Genomic DNA, 19,873 nt, shown 5'->3' with positions numbered 1-19,873 from the left:
CAAGTAAGATTCAGGGCAAATACTAAGAGTGCCAGAGAGCTGGCTGAATTGTGGCTATCAAATGAAAAACTCCATTAGCAGACACTTGGACATGAACCCAGCACTAGCAGGCTTAAAAAGAAGAACAAATAAATACTTAATAAAGACGCCAAACCTCACCTTACTAATCCACCTCACCCATTCTCCTTCCTCATTTGCTATACATTGTCTTTGATTCATGTATGTCTAACTAATTATTTTCCTCTGATGGTGATACCTGGAAGGTTGTCGAAAGCTCAGGAATAACAGACTATTTTAAGATATGTGATTCATTTTCTTTCTTTGTTGATATCTAGCTATAAATCTGAAAACCATATCAAAGACCTTCGCTTCTATATATACAGTATATTGTCACACAGACGCGCTTAGAGATCAGCCAAAGGGTCCAATTCAGAATGATCAAATGGGAGAAATGGGTTGGTAATGAGCGTTAATGCTTTTCTCTTCTTCCTACAGACCTAATAACCATTCTCTCCAAACACTTCCATCCCACCCTGATGACGTCACTTCCACCCTGATGGCTCCACCTCATACTTCCTGCCGCCTTCTTATAAACACCATTCATTCACTTATTTCTCTTGTATTTACAGCAGTTTAAGGCCGGAATCAGTTTTTTTTATTACTCCAGACTTCACAATATACAGGGAGGATCCCCAAACCTTTTTTTGTGTATGTGTGCCTGTATATGTATTACTGCGCTTGCAGGACTTTATTTAAAGAGAACACATGAAGTGACGGAGGATGGAGCCTGAAGTGTAACTTATCTGTCTATATCCTCAACAGTCACTTACCTGAAGGGGGATTCATAACCACAACCTGACTCTGCCCTTCTTTACAGTCTTTATACCTTCACATCTTTTATAAAGTAAAAATTCCAAAGCAATCAAAAATATTTAACATTTTGGTATCATTCTGTAGCAAAAGCAAAATGAATGAACAGAACAATTATTCCCAGATAGCACCATTCACCCCCGACCCACCAATGAAGCAAGCCTGCCCTTTACTGTGTTTAAAAAGAAAGTTATATACATTAGAGGTACCTAAGTAGTTTGGAGGGAGAGGTGCAACCGATAAAGACAGAATTATGAGGCTAAAAGAAAGAAAACAGCTGGCTAGCCCCGTGTCACTGCCACTTCTTTATAATAGGGACAGAAGACCCTAGGGGCTAAAAATTACATATAAATTCATCAAAAAAATGTAAATATGAACAATATGGTGAAGCTAATGATGTCATAACACAAAAAATGTTAAAAATAGTGACAATTTAAAATGTGAACCTTAGAAGCAAATCTGAAAAAAAAAATATATATATATATATATATATATATATATATATATATATATATATATATATATATATATATATATTATTTATTATTATTGGCGGCACGGTGGTGCAGTGGTAGCGCTGCTGCCTCGCAGTTAGGAGACCCGGGTTTGCTTCCCGGGTCCTCCCTGCATGGAGTTTGTATGTTCTCCCCGCGTCTGCGTGGGTTTCCTTCCACAGTCCAAAGACATGCAGGCTAGGTGCGTTAGCGATTCTAAATTGTCCTTGGTGTGTGCACCCTGTGGTGGGTTGGCACACTGCCCAGGGTTTGTTTCCTGCCTTGTGCCCTGTGCTGACTGAGATTGCCTCCAGCAAACCCCCGTGACCCTGTAGTTAGGATATAGCAGGTTGGATAATGGATGGATGGATTATTTCCATTAAGTGGGATTGTGAATGTTTATATATGTTTAATGTTTATATATATATATCTCTATCTAGCTATCTATCTATATATATATATAAATATGTTTGCACGGACGCACACAGGGACAGGTAAATGACGCCATTCAAACTAGTGATACACCATTCTGCGGTCGCCCTCACCAGATGAAATGTGAAAGGCAGCTTTAATTTGAAATTTGCCCTGCTCTTGCCATAAGCAAACTGTGGCATCATTTTCGTTTAATTTGAATTCAAATGTTATTACTCAGGCTGGATACGTTAATGAGTCCATTAAACTGAGGGTCTAATCAATGGTTTAATTTATAAACAGAAAGCCTTGTGAAAAAAAAGAACTCCTGCTGAAGTTGAACATGCTTGGAGAGCAATACGTGAACTCTCTCTTATTAATTTTTTTTACATTATATATTACATTTCAGACAATGAGCTTTCATTGTGGATTGCGACTGACTGAATTAACATAATAGCATATCTTACAACTTCCCTGCAGATCTGGAGTATTACCTCATGTCTCTTCCTAACAAATGAGATTTTCTTCAATATTTTGTGTCTTACAATAGAAAAAAGAAGACAACGATCAAAAATAGCACATTATACATCTACTCAATGCCTGCCAGAGTTGGCTCCTGCCTCATAACATCTGTAAATAAATGTGTTGTGGTGCTTAAAAGATGTCTGCCTGTCTGTGTCTGGGCTGTGTTCCACAACACGTATGTATATATTGTGACGTAACGTGCTGTGCTCTCGCTTTCTAGAGCCAGCTCAATAACAGAGAAATGACATTTTTTACTTAGACGGAAGTCAGAGAAATGCTGGGTCAGCTGTGGTCTCATATCTGACGGTAGTAAAAATCTTTTTAAGTGATTGATTGTCAAACTCAGGCAGTTCTTCCCCGGTTTAGGGTCCCTGTGTTTTACAGACAACTAATGGAGCTTTTGGCCATGGCTCTCTGCAGCTCAACAGCTCTGAACATGATGCCTTTTAATGCTTTTAATTGCAGGAAGACAAAAATGGAGTCAAACATCAGTTAAGTTTAGGGCAGATTTCAAAATCCTCCTTTTAAACATATAAAGCCTTAAATAGCCAAAGTTCCGGCTTACTTGTATGAACTTATCATGACTTATAAACCAGAACGTACATTAAGATTTCAAGATGCCGGTCTGCTCAAGATTCCAAGGATTAATAAAATAACAATGGGAGGTCGAGCTTTTAGTTAAAGGGCCCTTAACTGTGGAATGGTCTGCCTGCTACTATAAGAGATGCCCCTTCAGTCTCAGCCTTTAAATCCCAGCTGAAGACTCACGACTTCAGTTTAGCACACCCTGACTAGAGCTGCTGATTAACTGTATAGGCTGCATCTCTGTTGTTAGTCATTAGCACTAAAAAATAAGTAACATCCATCCATCCATTATCCAACCCACTATATTGTAACTACAGGGACACGGGGGTCTGCTGGAGCCAATCCCAGCCAACACAGGGCGCAAGGTAGGAAACCTGGGCAGGGCGCCAACCCACCGCAGCATAAGTAACATGATAGTTATAATTTGTTACTAACCCTCACCAATTCTGCCTCTCTTCTTGGTACTCAAATGTGGCACTTGGTGCCACAGCCCACCTGCCAAGTGGTTTTGCCTGCCTAAGGTAAAGTCATCTCTGATGGAGGATCACAGGAATGATTGGGTAAAGGGGTCCTTTCATCAGATTGGCTTGCCCAGCACTGTCTCAGCTGTGGAATGGCCAATAGGGGGAGACAGCTTGATGGCCGAGGTCTCCAGGACTGGTATTATGTGATGCCATCTACTGTTCAATTCTGCTCTGTCCTTGTAATATTTCTATTATATTGCATCGAGGATTACTTGTGTTCTGCTCTGTGCATTGTACTGTATTTACCCCTTTTTTTGACACCCAATCTAACTGGAAAGGGGTCTCTCTTTGAACTGCCTTTCCAAAGGTTTCTTCCATTTCTTTTTTCCCTACGATGGTTTTTTTGGGAGTTTTTCCTTGTCTTCTTTGAGAGCCAAGGCTGGGGGGGCTGTAAAAAGGCACGGCCTATTAAAGCCCATTGTGGCACTCCTTGTGTGATTTCGGGTTACACCAAAATAAATTGTATTGTATTGTACTGTATGTTGTTAATAATAAAAGGATAAACTAAGAAAGGCTGGAAACATTTTTTAAAGGCGGCTCGCAGGGACAGAAATAGCCAAAGAATTACAGGAGATTACACTGATGGAAACAGCACATTGTAAGAAAACCAGGGCACTAGACCGTTAGCATTTTGGTTAATTCCTGTTAAACAATCAATATCACAACATGGCCAGCAATGATGTTGACAAATGGAGCAATAATAATAATAATGTTTCTCACAGAACTATTGTAGGGTTCAGTACAGCCATTACAAAAAAAAACAACTTAATTTGTATTCTTGTTAATGACTAACGGTACACTAGTCAGCTTGAGCATTTTTTTCCTAATTGTGGCAATTAAAATGAAGCCGAAGGCTAAAATTGATAATTTAGACTGAAATCTATTGAAATGATTTCAACTGAATAACAATGTCATTTTAAGTGCAGACTCATCCAGAATTTTTTTTGCACACATATTCATGTCATTTAGTTTCCTGACATTGTAATGCATTAAGCCGAAAAAAAGTATATGTTGGAGCTTGTTGCAAAAATATTTATTCTAACATATGATTAAAAAGGTTCAAATGTGCCTATAGGTTTGTAAAGAAATCTACAAGGTGTGTTTTCGACATTTCATTCTTGTGACAATGTGGATTCTGCTCCATGCTCCCATCTGGTTTCTGGGAGTTCTTGAACCCGACACCGTCGGTAATGTAACCGGATGAGCTGGACAGTGAAGACATCAACAAAGAAGGAAGGGGATGGTGCAAAATGGTCCAAAGTGCTTTTATTTAAAACAGCAAAACCAAAACAGCATCCAAATAAAAAGTGCAGTATCTCAAATAGTTATTAAATAAATAATCCATTAAAAGCAAGTGAAAAAATGTGGAGGTTAAAATCCAATAAATAAATCCAGTTAAAAACGGGGTTACAACAATGGATGGAAGCTGTCCTTTTAAAAACAAAGCTTGGTGCCTGCTTTCTACTGGCAACTCCCCTGCTTCTCCTGTCCAGGCTATGCACCAGGGTAGTCACCTTACCTGCAGCTGACCTTCACTGCCTTCTGCTGGTCTGTTCGACTTTCCGATCCTTGGCTCCGGTGGGCTCCACCAGACCGTGACTTGGGCTCCCCAGGGACCAGGGTGCTCACACTGGGGCTTTCACTTCCCAAGTCTCCAACTCCTGCTGCCTTCTCGGCCTTATGCGGCGAGCCGACCTTCTCATGGTCAATGCCGCTCCTCAATAATGCTCAGCGGGAGCGACCACTACCGACTGCCCCCAGGTGCCAGTCAAACACCCTGATATGGGCTCACTGCTCACGTACTGGCTCTCTCCTTTCTACTTCCAGCTGCCTTCTTCTCCCTTAACCTCCGTTCACATTCTTTTTCCTTTTCTGTTGTCTCCGCACTCATGCTCCTACTATATATAAAGGGGACGTGGTTCAGGTGTGCCAATTAGCAGTTCCCGGTATCAATTACTGATGCGGACGATTCCTCACCTGTGCACATAAGTGAGGAAATGTCCGCCTCACGCAGCGTCCAGGAACCACTCCGGCCACACTATCACACCCCCTCTTTAAGCCGCGAGTGAGGCGATTATCTATTTAAAAACTGGCCTTTTCAATCTGAGCTGTGGGCCTGCTATACCACAGTTCTACAAATTTTAATTTAATATGTAAAAGTAATGACAGTATTGTATAGTTTGGAAAGGTGCAGGACCATCCTGGGTTTGAATTCTGCATGTGGTCATTGGCTCTGTCTCCTTTTTATTTGGTATTCCAGGTTTCCTGGTACGTCTCAAAGATGTTTGTGTTTGGTTAGTTGACACTTAATTTGGCCCTGTTTGTCTGAGTGGGTGTGTAGATAGATAGATAGATAGATAGATAGATAGATAGATAGATAGATAGATAGATAGATAGATAGATAGATAGATAGATAGATAGATAGATACTATAAGATAGATAGATAGATAGATAGATAGATAGAAATGAAAGGTACTATAAGATAGATAGATAGATAGATAGATAGATAGATAGATAGATAGATAGATAGATAGATAGATAGATACTTTATTAATCCCCAAGGGGAAATTCACATACTCCAGCAGCAGCATACTGATAAAGAACAATATTAATTAAAGAGTGATAAAAATGCAATCCAAGTTAAAAAGCGCAAGGAGAGAGTGCGAGACAGGTATAACAGTCTATAATCTTGTGTTGTGTTAACGTTTAGGGGGTAGAATTGAAGAGTCACATAGTGTGGGGTCTCCTTAGTCTGTCAGTGGAGCAGGACGGTGACAGCAGTCTGTCGCTGAAGTTGCTCCTCTGTCTGGAGATGATCCTGTTCAGTCGATGCAGTGGATTCTCCATGATTGACAGGAGCCTGCTCAGTGCCAGTCGCTCTGCCATGGATGTCAAACTGTCCAGCTCCATGCCTACAATAGAGCCTGCCTTCCTCACCAGTTTGTCCAGGCGTGAGGTGTCCTTCTTCTTTATGCTGCCTCCCCGGCACACCACCGCATAAAAGAGAGCGCTCGCCACAACCGTCTGATAGAACATCTGCAGCATCTTATTGCAGATGTTGAAGGACTTCTAAGGAAGTATAGTCAGCTCTGTCCTCTCTTGTACAGAGCATCAGTATTGGCAGTCCAGTCCAATTTATTATCCAGCTGCACACCCAGGTATTTTTAGGTCTGTACCCTCTGCACACAGTCGCCTCTGATGATCACGGGGTCCATGAGGGGCCTGGGCATCCTAAAATTCACCACCAGCTCCTTGATTTTGCTGGTGTTCAGATGCAGGCACTTTGAGTCGCACCATTTAACAATGTCCTTGATTAGGTTCCTATACTCCTCCTCCTTGCCCAGTCCTGATGCAGCCCACGATAGCAGTGTTATCAGCGAACGTTTGCACGTGGCAGGACTCTGAGTTGTATTGGAAGTCCGATGTATATAGGCTGAGTGGGTGTGTATGTGAAAGTGGAGCCGGCAGTGGACTGCCACCTAACCCTTGTACCCAATACTGCCAGGATTGACTCCACCCCTAGGTCCTCATTTGAATTAAGCTGGCTTGGCAATAACTGAATGAACACATCTATTTGGGGAGGGGAGGCACAATAATGTAGCGTGTACAGTAGAGTTCTTGACTCCAGCATTCTATTGTTAACTTAAAATTAATGTGAGTGAGCAAATTTAAGGACCACTATACTAAAGAGGATAAGGCCTCTTTCTGCTCTTAAAACAGCTCGAGTTCCTTGTGACATGGATTGCATAAGATGGCGCAAGCCTTCTTTGAGGTTCTGGTCCATATTGACATGATTCCATCACACAATTTCTGCAGATTTATCAGCTGTAAACTCATGCCATTCTAACACATCCCTAGGGTATTCTACTGGATTCAAATCTGGTGACTGGGAAGAGTCCTGAAGAATACTAGAAGTCATTGACATGTTTATGAAATCATTTTGTTTTATTGCATAGTGCGCTCACTAAAAAAAAAGATTTTTTAAAAAATAAAAATGCCTGGACATGTCGAGCTCAACTACCCCAGAGATAAGATACATACAGTATATACTATATTCAGTCAAGTTACCAAGATCTAGGGTCCCCAACTCTGGTCCTGGAGGACCACAGTGGCTGCAGGTTTTCCACAGGCCATGGCCATTGTCGCCAACAACAATATGGCAGCGGCCGTGAAAACAAAGCACAAAACGATGGCACGCAAGAGAAATACTGCCAACAAAGTGGTAATGTGATGACGTCACAAAATAATGCAATGTAAATAAATGAAAATAACAATACTCATATTATAAGCCATTTTTGTGAAATTACTTTTCGGTTGTGAGACCAGCTATGTTATATGGGTTGGAGACGGTGGCACTGACCAGAAAGCAGACGACAGAGCTAGAGGTGGCAGAGTTAAAGTTGCTAAGATTTGCATTGGGTGTGACGAGGATGGATAGGATTAGAAAAGAGGACATTAAAAGGGTCAGCTCAAGTTGGACGGTTTGGAGACAAAGTCAGAGAGGCGAGAATGCATTGGTTTGGACATGTGCAGAGGAGAGATGCTGAGTATATTGGGAGAAGGGTGCTAAGGATAGAGCTGCCAGTGAAGAGAAAAAGAGGAAGGTCTACGAGAAGGTTTATGGATGTGATGAGAGAGGACATGCAGGTGATGAGTGTAACAGAACAAGATGTAGAGGACAGGAAGATATGGAAGAAGATGATCTGCTGTGGCAACCCCTAACAGGAGCAGCCGAAAGAAGACGAAGACTTTTGACAATCTCAAATATAATAATGACACCTAGCAGCATAGCCAACTCTGGGTGGACCACCAGATCATCTAAGGGCCTAGTCACACACTCACTAAGTTTAAAATCGTCAGTTCATTCGAGCTTCTTAGTATGAATCTAACTAAATTGTGGACTCACATAATCCTTTTTCTTAAATTGTAATACTGCACTGCATTTCAAAGCAAAATTAGAAAAGAGATCAACGCAGATACCTAATTGAAAATAAAACTCCTTGGAGATCCTAACATCTCTAGAACAATAATCCCCTTGTCATACCTCGCAATGAAATCTTATGATTATTCCAATAATAAATCCATCTGTTTTAAACCTGCGTGTCAAAGCGGTACCATCTAGCAAGTAATTAGACTGAAAAGTACTAAACCGTGTCATGCCTCTCAGGAGAACCTGCTTAACAGATGAAGCATTGAGAAATATGTGTGTGTGTGTGTGCAAATTGTTTTCTATGAGTTTTATATTATCTTCCATAGAGGCAGCACCCACTTCTCAAATCATACAGAATCATCTTCTTTCGTAGCTGTGTTTTACATCCATCCACCGTCCAGCTCACAGTTGGACAAGTATATCAATTCACTGCAGTGCACAGTTACAAACACATAATTTGATAAGAAGCCCATCTAAAGTCGCCAAACTTTGAGAGCTAAGCCTAAAAATGGACACCTGAACATGTATTCTTATTACTTGACTATAAAATACTGATATGTTCTTTAAATAATAGGAATGGGAAAGGGAGACACAGACATGGGAAGAACATTCACTATGCATTTTCTGTAGTGGTCTGCAGCAAACGTGTAACCCTGGATCACACATACCTTGATTTTGGCGTGACTTGGCTGGGGTAACATCTTGTTTTCCCGACTTGCTTGCGCGTGGCTTAGCCTCCCGTAGCCTTTCATGCGATTCTCTGCGTTCCGCCGAACTTGTGCGACCATCCGAATGTTGTCTGGCATCAGCTCCTTCTCTGCTCCTGTAGTTCCCACTCCTTTTGTCGGCAGGCCTCTGTTCTGTTTGTGACAGCTTTGGAGACATTACTGACCGTGCTTCTAAAAGAGATTTGGATGCGTGGGTAGGAGACTTAATTGCTGGTGGTGGCAGTGGAGGAGGAGGCAATTCTGATAGAAAAAAATTAGAAAATTATGGTATTAGCTAGTATATAAACATTTTAAAGGATATATCCCTGATAAAAAAGAAAACAAAGAAACATTGGACATTGTGGAAACTGGCCCAGACACAGACAGGCGGACACTGATGGTTCACCAACCAACACACGTTTAATCATATTTTACAATATTTACAGTGCACACAACCCAGTACCGCGTACCAATCACCCTTAAAGTCCAGGCCTCTTTATAATGCCTTTCACTCTTCTGGCCGACTCCACTCTTCTCTTCTTCTCCGAGCTCCGTCCTCTTCCACCTGACTCCAGCCATCGAATGGAGGGAGGCGGCCCCTTTTATATCCAACCAGATGTGCTCCAGGTGCCTCCAAATAAGCAACTGCCAGCACTCCCTGGTGTGGGAGAAATGCCGGCTGTGCACCCGGAAGCACCCTAGGTGTCCCTGGTTTTCTTTCCTCCAGCACTTCCGGGTGTGGCGGAAGTGCTGAGGGCCAGGGCTCTTCAGACATCTAGGCGTCCCCTGGCGGTGACCACGGGCCCCTATAGGGTTGAGCTTTCAAGCTCTGTTCCCGTGGTCCCCATACCATCCAAGACAGTTGCCCACTTGTGGTCCGGAAGAGGCGTAGTCCCTCTTTTGGTCCTTCTGGGCGTCCCAGCTGGGTACCACCCCCAGCCGCTTGCCACAACATATATACACCACTAGCCTGGATAAACCTTCTCATAATACTGGAGCCATAAATGTTGCGATTTGAGTTATTTTAAATTTTTCTTGGTTTTCAATAAAATTAGAAAAACTATCTTGGTGTTGTGTATAGGGATTTTAACAAGCAAGGAATCCAATACTGCAATCAGAATTTTATTTAGAGTTTCTGTTAAGAACTTATTTTTTACAGTTCTTTCTGACACGGTTTTGTTTTGGCGATAGGTTGTGGTGTTTGTTTAGTCACAGGGATTTACCCATGACGCACTGGGGCTGCGTCGCTTGTGATGTCATCAGCTATAAAGTTCACCCTAAAACTAATATTTCAGATTAGACCAAACCTAGTGATTTACTTTCCTTGAATTTCAGTTTACTAGATATTTGAAACAAAGTCCTAGCTTTTGACTTTGATTTTTCATTTTTGAATTGGTTCTAATGTTTCTCTTTTTTGACTTAGGGTTTGACCCTTGCTTTTTTTATCCTGCTCATCACAATTTAATTTTCGGACTGTGCTTTTTGCAGACACTACAGTAGGCTCTGGGAGGATGCAATGCACCACAAAGAACACCCATTCAACCGTCTAATAGGAACACTTGATAATATGACAAATGTAATTTTGAAGCTTTCCTGTTTTTAAAGGCAACTGACGTAAATTGTGAGTCCCATTAAAATGCACTTAAGGTTTGCTAAGACTAATAATAATACATTTTATTTATTGTGCGCCATGACCACATGCTTCATCTAGCTGCTCCCTACATTTACATACAATATGAAAGATAACGGTATTGGGAAATGCACCACCCTCTGATCCAGAACATGGACCAGACGAGTGAAAACGCAGGCAAGACTTTTACTTCTAAACTATACAGAAATGTATTATAAAAATGGATTAAAAAGGCACACAAGTGCAGCAATGCATTCAGTAAATAATTTTATTACTACACCTCATAAAATCATATAAACAAAATTTGTTAAAATTGCGATTTGTTAAAATCAAAACATTTCCCTCGGGTGTAAATAAATAAATTCTATAGATATTAAAAAATAAAAAGTCGATAGGTAAACTCTTTCCTTTATTTCTATCCCTCCCAGGACACTGGGGATCCTAAGAAGTACTCTGTCTTCCACCTCAGCCAGTAACCGCAGACCAGAAATGCTATCTTAGCCGGTAACTTGCAGTTCCAGTGCTGCCACCACAGCCGGTCTCTGCATCTCCTCAGGGTGTCTTGCCCTCCACACAAATTCCATCATGCCTCGGATAGTGTCGTCATCAACAAGCTCATTTTGACTCTCTCTCTCACTATTTTGTCTGCTCCACTACTCAGCAGACTTGGTCACAGCCAAGACACAGAACCTCCACAACAGCTCCTGGTCCTACTCTCTTTAATTACTCAACAGGGCCAATCCTGCCTCTCTCTCTCTCTCTCTTATGGACGCCTCTTCCTCAAGCAATCACTTCTCTTCTTATCTGCACTGACTCACTAACTTTTTTCCATCGTATCACTTGCTAATTAATGCACTGACTACACTGCACAACAATTTTTTTGAAAAGTCTTGCTTCCTGAAAAGTGTTTGCTGATTGTGACAGGTACCTACTGGGTATGCACAAATATAGCTTTGGTTTAACTGCATAATGTAGGAACTCTGAGAAATAGACATGTATATGTTTACTGACAATAACATACTTAGACACGTTTATTTTATTAAATTGAACACAACTAAAAGTGTTTTGCTCCTGATTTTCTTTTGTATTCAATGTCTGGTGCATCACGTTGCTGTGTTCAATAGTAATCAGCAAGCATTGATGGATTCCAGTTGTCCTGGTATTGTTTCCCCATCGTAGCAATGTCCTGGTGAAACCTTTCACCGTGTTTGTCATTGACAGCACCGAGATTTGCAGGGAAGAAGTCCAAGTGTGAGTAGAGGAAATGAATCTTGAGTGACATGTTGCACTTCATTGTCTTGTATGCTTTGAGAAGTTTGTCTACTAGCTGAATGTAGTTTGGGGCTCTGTAATTGCCCAGAAAATTGCCAACAACATCTTTGAAGGCAATTTTTTCCGACCCAACTAACAGATCTTTAAACTGCTTGTCACTCATAACATGTTTGATCTGGGAGCCACTAAAAATGCCCTCTTTGATCTTAGCATCAGTGATTCTTGGGAACATCTGTCTTAAATAATGAAAACCTTCGCCTTCCTTGTTCAGTGCTTTCACGAACTTCATGAGCCCCAGTTTTATGTGAAGAGGAAGCAAAAATATCTTTGCCGGGTCGACAAGTGATTCATGTGCCACATTTTTCTGTCCTGGAACTAACTTTTTACGGAGTGGTCAGTTCTGTCGAGAATAGTGCAACTCCATGGCATGGCTGTTCCATTCACAGATGAAACAACAGTACTTTGTATAGCCGAGCTGTAGTCCTAGCAACGACTTTAAGATTTCCACAGATATTCCAGTTGTACCTGCTATACTGGACGTGCTTCAGCAACGGTTCCATATTCTCATACATTTCTTTCATGTGTGCTGCATAGCCAACAGGCACTGAAGGATAAACACTGCTATTGTGTAGCAGAACAGCTTACAGGCTTACCATTGACGAATCAATGAAGAGACGCAACTCTTCCAGGTTGTGATCACAACCGAAGGCCGAGAACAATCCTTCAATGTCACAACAGAAACTGAGACTGTCGACTTGTGCAATAAATTTGGTTATATCATGATGTCAGCCTCGAAACATGGAAATTTTCATACCTGGTGACCGCAAACACCATTCCTGCAGTCTCGAACCTAGCAGCTCGGCTTTTGCTTTTGACAGACTCAAATCTCTGACCAAATCGTTCAATTCGGACTGTGTTATCAGATGTGGTTCGCCTGATGAGAACGGTTCAAAATCTGGGTCAATGTCACTGTCAGTACCCTGCAATGCAGTTTCTTCATCTGGTTCATTTAAGGTCCAATCCTCTGGTGGTTTTGGAATTGGAAGACTGTCGTCATGTGGCACGGGTCTCATTGCTGAAGGCAGATTAGGATATTCAATTGACTTCTTGTTTTTGGTAGAGAAACCAGACACATTAGTCAAACATAAGTAACAGTCTGTCACATGGTCTTTCAGTTCTCGCCATATCATTGGAACAGCAAATGGTATCGTCTTTCGAGTGCCTCTGAGCCAGGCTCTCAGACTGGCAGCACATGTCGCACAGCAAATGTGAGGCACCCATTCCTTGTACAAAAGATCTGTTTTTAGAGGTGGCTGAGGCAGTTTGGAATGTCCCAGGGGCAACATGGTGTTAAGAAGTCTGACAGCTTGGGGGTAAAAACTATCCTGCAGCCTGGCAGATCTGGCTTTGATGCTGCAGTATCTTCTCTTGGATGTCAGAAGTGTGAAAATTTCATGTGAGGGGTGTAAGGAGTCCTGGACTATGCTGCAGACCTTGCGGACACTGCGTTTGTAAAATATGTCCTGTAGTGAAGGGAGAGGCACCCTAATAATGTTCCCTGCTGTCTTCACTATCTTTTGCAGGCACTTGCAGTTCAATACTGGAACTGTTACTGTTTTCACATTAAATTCTGCTCCTGGCTGGTATCATTAGAAAGCGTAATAATCACCATCACTCATATGCCAACAGCACTCAGCTATAACTTTCCTTAAGACCAAATAACGTTTCTCCGGTTCTTGAAGGGTTGCTTAAATTAACAAGGACAACAATGTGTTTTTAAACCCTGCCAAACAATTCTTGTGATGATATAGACAGCAACAGGATACTGTCATTTTTTTTTAAATTAGCAGACCAAAATATCAGTTATACTGAATCAGCATCCAACATCAGGATTATCTTTGACAATAGTCAATCTTTTACCACACATTACAAGACTATCTAAAATCTGCTTTTTCTAACTAAAGATTGGTAAAAGGCCTTTGTATGCAAGATGCAGAGGAGATAATTGGTGTTTACCCACTGTAGGGATATAATAACAATAATTAATTAATCACATTTTGTACTACTTTTCTAACCTTTACACAGATAGGGAAGTAGAATTTCAGCCATCACCAATGTGTGGCATCCATTTGGATGATGGGACGGCAGCCATTTCCACACCAGTACATTCACCGGATATTAGCTGTTAGGTGGTTTGTTTCTGGGAACCAATGAGATCCTGCATGATGTTGGCCTTGGGCTGTCTGTGGTCCCTGGCCACTTTCATGGGTTGCTTTCCCACCGCACAACAGAAATTGCAACCAGGACAGATTGGCCATAGTGCTGTTGTGTTCTGTTTTGTTCGTTGTATTTAGACAATTTTTTGACATGCCCAACTTATCTGGGAGAGGGTCTTTCTCTGAGTTGCGTTTCCCATGATTTCTTGCAATTTTTTCCCCTACAAGTTTTTTTTCTTGCCTTCTTGGGGAGTCAAGGCTTGGGGGTCTATTAAACCCAATTGAGGCACTCTTTGTGTGATCTTGGGCTATACAAGAAGTAAATTGTTGTTTTAGGATGAGATGTTAAACTGAGGTCCTGATTTTTTGCAGTTGTAAAACATCCCTGAGCATTTTTCAAAAAGAGCACAGTGCCCTGATGGCCTGGCTAAACTATGCCCATCACGGCCCCCTAAACATCCCCAGTCTCTAACTTGCTGTCCCTCTTACTCCTTCAGCACCAAACAGCTAATATGCATTGCATATGCTGGTGCAAAAATGGCTGCTGTCCCATCATCCAAATGGATGCCGCACATTGGTGGTGGTTGAAATTGTTCTTTACTATCTGTGTAGGTTAGAAAAGTGGTACAAAATGTAATTAATTAATTATTGTTTTTAAGATATGGCAGAATCCAGATTAGTGGCCTTGTTACAGAAGAAAGGAATAAGACTAAGACTGGTACCCCATGTGGAGTTCACTTCTGCTTCACTCAAAGCTGTTTAAGAATAAATGAGTTTGGAAAATCGGTGAACAAAAAAATGAATGTTAGTGTACTCTGACCATCTACAGTAAGGCCTTTCATGTAAAGGCTTCTGCCAAAAACTCAATAATAGAACAATAACAAAACTAACAAGTGAATACTTGTGTAATTAGCTTATATTTGCTTTGCACTGTAGCATACAGAATGTAATCTTGACAGACTTCTCAGGTTTCACCATGTTTTCTAATAATTTTCTGCATCGCAACATCTTTTCATTCACTGCCATCCACTGGCAAATACAAGAACTTGTTTTTATTGTCTTTATCATACTAAGGAGGAGCAGACTAATCCACAGATCCTGGGATATTATTTCATGAGGATATAGCTGAAAGCCTGCCTCACTATGCCTCCGGATCTGCCAGGACTCACTTCTGAACATATTTAGCATGAAGCATAAAAGGGCTGAAACAGGCAGCTTTTTGTTTTGAACTGTCACCGGATTTTTTTTATCAGCAGGGATACATTAAGTGAGCACTTTAAAACGTTTCAAAAAAGATACCAAAAACACATTGGCATTTTCAGGAGAATTATTAGACCTCAAAATCATCATTTCAAAAAATGTTAAATGCTAACATACAAGACATTTTAGTTTAGGGTGTGCTTAGTAAAGCAGATTTGGCTGTTCACATACATTCTGTTGCCATTCAAATGTGTAAAACAATTTGTGACGGACTGGTCTGAATATACAGTGGGGCAGCACAAGAAGGGCCAGAGCAGACTGGACTTAGCAAGGAGACTCTTAGATGTGTACAGCAAGCAGCTGGAAATGTTCTGCTAGTCCATAGTAGCCACTGTGGTGTTCTGGTCTCCTGGAGAAGCAACCGGAGCTCAAAAGAAGCAAAATATCTGAACAAACTTATCAGGAAAGCCTGCTCTACCACAGGGTGAACCCTGAACACACTGGAAGTGGTTGTGGAAAAGAGGATGCCACCATGAAAAATCTCCTCCAGGAGGTGCTAAAGGCTCATTGCACCATGGTGTGCTAAGAAACGCCGCTCTGGGGGTCTAATCTGCCCTTTGCTATCAGGCGATTCAATGCTTCTTCTTGATGTGAATTTCCCCTTGGGATTATTAAAGTATCTATCTATCTATCATATAGTGCCATACATATCTATCTATCTATCTATCTGTTATATAGTGCCTTTCATATCTATCTATCTATCATATAGTGCCTTTCATATCTATCTATCTATCTATCTATCTATTTATATAGTGCCTTTCATATCTATCTATCTATCATATAGTGCCTTTCATATCTATCTATCTATCATATAGTGCCTTTCATATCTATCTATCTATCTATCTATCATATAGTGCCTTTCATATCTATCTATCTATCTATCTATCATATAGTGCCTTTCATATCTATCTATCTATCTATCTATTATATAGTGCTTTTCCTATCTATCTATCTATCTATCTATCTATCTATCTATCTCTACTCTTGAAGCTCATTTAAAAATATCTGCATAATATACATTTTTTCATATATGTTGTCACACACATGTCAATAGGAGACAGCTAAAGGCCCTGAGTAACAGTAATTCCATGCCAGACCAGGGGGCAGCGAGGTGCACTAACTGTCTTTCTCGATCTCTTGCAGACCATTCTTGTGAAATCCCGCACGGCTCTGCTGCCTTTGATGATGTCACTCCAGGTTCCGGCGCCATTAATGACAGCACTTCCAGGTCTGGCACTATCGAAGACATCACTTATGGTCCCGATGATGTCACTTCTGTCACTGGCCTTTAAAGCCGCCACCTTGCCTCCAAACCTTCAGTTCTGTTTAAGACTCAGTCTTGTGATCAATTATTTCAATTACCTTTTGCAGCCGAGGCTCATTATACAGGTGGCTGCCCCAAACTTTTCTGATGTTTTTGTGTCGTTCTTGTGACAATGTATGTATGTATGTTTGTATTTATTTATTCATTTATCGATTGATTAATTGATTGGATGTATTATTTATCCTGTGAGTTTGTATCCTTGTTTTTCATATTTCTGCTGCTGTATTGCCCCACCCACCACATGACAAATCAACTCAGGATCCCAGATTAGGATCTGAGTGCGGCCATGCAACAGGTGACACCTCAGTACCACACTAGTTCAGGTGGAATGGAACAGTGTGAGGTTTTTTTTTTTTTTATGGTGACTGGAGTGCCAGTTCTGCCACCAACCCCAAGGCTGTTCCCTGCAGGTTGGAGGGCCTACTTGCAGGACCGGATGCAGATTAACATCATCCCCAGGACGAGGCAATTGCAGGTTAAGGGCCTTGCTCAAAGGTCCAACAGAGTAGAGTCACTTCTGGCGTTTACAGGATTTGAACTGGCAACCTTCCGACTACCAGTGAAAATCCCTACCTCAGAGCCACCACTCTGCCCATTATCAGTGCGTGCTCCTAACCTCTGCTGCTGCATGCATTTGAATTTCCACATGGGATTAATCTAATCTAATCTAATCATAATTATATATTAATGCCTACTCATTCTCCTGCAATAATGCTATGTGCCACAGCACCATTGCTAAACTTTCCCAGCAGTCATCAGTTTGAATGACAACACTTGTACAGTGACTTAGGCATCATCAGACCCCCATGACTCAGATCAAAGTAAGGTAGAATGACCAGGAGGAGCAAGGCAGCCAAATCTCCGGGGTCAACACAGCTTTCTATTGTCAAAATAGTGAAGGCCTTGTGCATCCAGGGTTTAAGTTTCTCCAACATTTTTATTTCCCTCTCCTCTGCTCAGTGTGGCCATAGCTATTGTAAAAATAATAACTGCATGAGTCTACCGCATCCTCATTTTTAGAATAAATTGGAAAGGGTTTTATCAACAATTTTAAATAGAATTTTTATATGCATTACAAAAGATGAAAAGCAGTCCAATTAAAATACAATCAATGCAGTAAATCACAGAAACAGTTGGGATTCGTTAATTTTAAGCAACACTAAAAACCCATATCTTCACCTAATTTTGAGAGCTAACTAGTGAAGAAAAGCTCATTATGTTAGACTTCCTCCTATTAATGAAAACAACAGGAGTTAAATATTTCAGAAACTTTTAACTTACTCAGTATGCTTTACTTTTTAAATGTCTGTCTACCTATTGCTATTACTATTTTAGATTCAGTAGTTACAGTGCATAACACTTTATTTGTCCCTAGACGTTAATTTGACTTTTTACAGAAGTTATTTAAATAAATGAATACATAAATAGTAGATAACTATATATATATATATATATAGTCACACACAAGCGATTAGGGGGCAGCTAAAGGACCCGATGAGCCACGTGAAACCACAAGATGGGGGACTAAGACAATGTGTTAACACATCTCTCTTTATTTTAACAGAAAGGACAAACAACAAAAACCCACGGCACCTTAAATTTGTCTGAAAAGCCTCGTCCAGACGTCTGAGCCGCTTCCGTATTATGAATTCACCTCCGATCGCTTACTGATGATGTCACCACTGTCCCAAGATCCTCCATGTAATCCTCCCAGCATTCCTACTTCCGTTCCCCATCTCATAAATTCGTCCATGTTACCACCATTCTCTGTCAATTATTCATTATAAACCTGACTGTTATAGAGAACTCTCTCAACTTTTTACTGTGGTTTACAGTATACGGGGACTGAATCCCCAACCGATAATCAGTGTGTCTGTGTTATTCTTAACAATGCAGAGAAAAGCCAAGCAAAATGACACATTTTATTGGCTAACTAAAAAGATTACAAAATGCAAGCTTTCAAGGCAACTCATCTTGCCTGATGAAGGGGCCTGAGTTGCCTCGAAAGCTTGCATATTGTAATCTTTTTAGTTAGCCAATAAAATGTGTCATTTTGCTTGGCTTTTCTCTACATTCATAATGGCTAACACGGTACAAAACCCTTATTCTTAACAATATATATATACGTCAGTCGCATTCCCAGTGAGGCATTACACAGGCATTTTGCTATTAGTATATAGGAGCCCACATATGCTGAATAACTTGTGGACTAAAAGTCTTCACTTTTGTTGTTTCAGAGAGAGAATGTGTAGCATTGTTCATAATGGCACTCGGTTTTGTTTTAAATCTCTTTAAATTATCCTGTTGATTTGGTGGGCCTCTCTTTTAGTGATGTTACCAGCACAGCACACCACAGTGGCCATCACATTAGTTATATGAGATGTGAAGGATGTCATTTCCCACATTAAAGGAATGTAGTCTCCCTTTCTTCTATCTTTCCTCAGTATAATGAGACCAGTCCACCCTTTCTATAATGATGAACCCCAAGTACTTGTAGGAGTGCACCACCTCCACATCCACCTTTGCGAAGAGCGACCAGACATAGAGGCTCTTTGGTGAGGTTAAAGTCAATAAGCAGTTCCTTGGTTTTGCTGATGTCAAGATGTAGACAGTTTTAACGTTCTCTACCTGACTCCTTTCTTCCATCTCATCCACTTATCAAAACACTCCATAAGTGCATAATCATCTGAGAAGTTTTGACCTGCTGTTATATTTAGAGTATAGATGTACAGAGTAAAGAGAAAAGAAGACAGGCCTGTTTCTTGTGATGCTCCAGTGTTGCTCACATCCATAGCATATTTTAGTAGTATCTGTTCTCTCAATATAATGTCACATGTGCCAACATATTCTGTTTCTTCCAGGTTCTACTGTAAAATGTAAATGGAGGACAGAATTCAGTGCTTTCAAGTATCTAACGGGATAGGCACCAGTCAGATAAGTGGGTTTAATTTTAAAGGTGGATCAATTGATGGACTGCAGCACAATGTGTCTTCAACGTCTGCTTACAGCCAAGTAGATTTTGATCCCTCCAACACATTTGTTATGAATGATTAGAATTTAAATATTCAAGCTCATTTCCCTTTTGCCTTTAAAATTAAATTTATTTTCCAGTATGGGTCGAATTC

General features: G+C 40.8%; 1 protein-coding gene across 7 annotated transcripts in view; it reads right to left on the bottom strand.

Annotated features, from left to right (window-relative positions):
• The window catches only part of robo1 (roundabout, axon guidance receptor, homolog 1 (Drosophila)), a 1,363,953-nt gene that overhangs the window by 7,938 nt on the left and 1,336,142 nt on the right, over positions 1 to 19,873 (bottom strand). For all 7 annotated transcript variants that reach the window (XM_039745862.1, XM_039745859.1, XM_039745860.1 and 4 more), the window contains one exon: positions 9,008 to 9,307. In XM_039745862.1, coding sequence (XP_039601796.1) covers positions 9,008 to 9,307 — 300 coding nt within the window. The remainder of the gene's footprint in view (positions 1 to 9,007; positions 9,308 to 19,873) is intronic.

Source organism: Polypterus senegalus, chromosome 2, assembly GCF_016835505.1.
Source record: "Polypterus senegalus isolate Bchr_013 chromosome 2, ASM1683550v1, whole genome shotgun sequence".
Classification (NCBI taxonomy): Eukaryota; Metazoa; Chordata; class Cladistia; order Polypteriformes; family Polypteridae; genus Polypterus; species Polypterus senegalus.
Note: the sequence above shows the minus strand (reverse complement) of the source record. Positions and strands in the feature narration are given on the sequence as shown.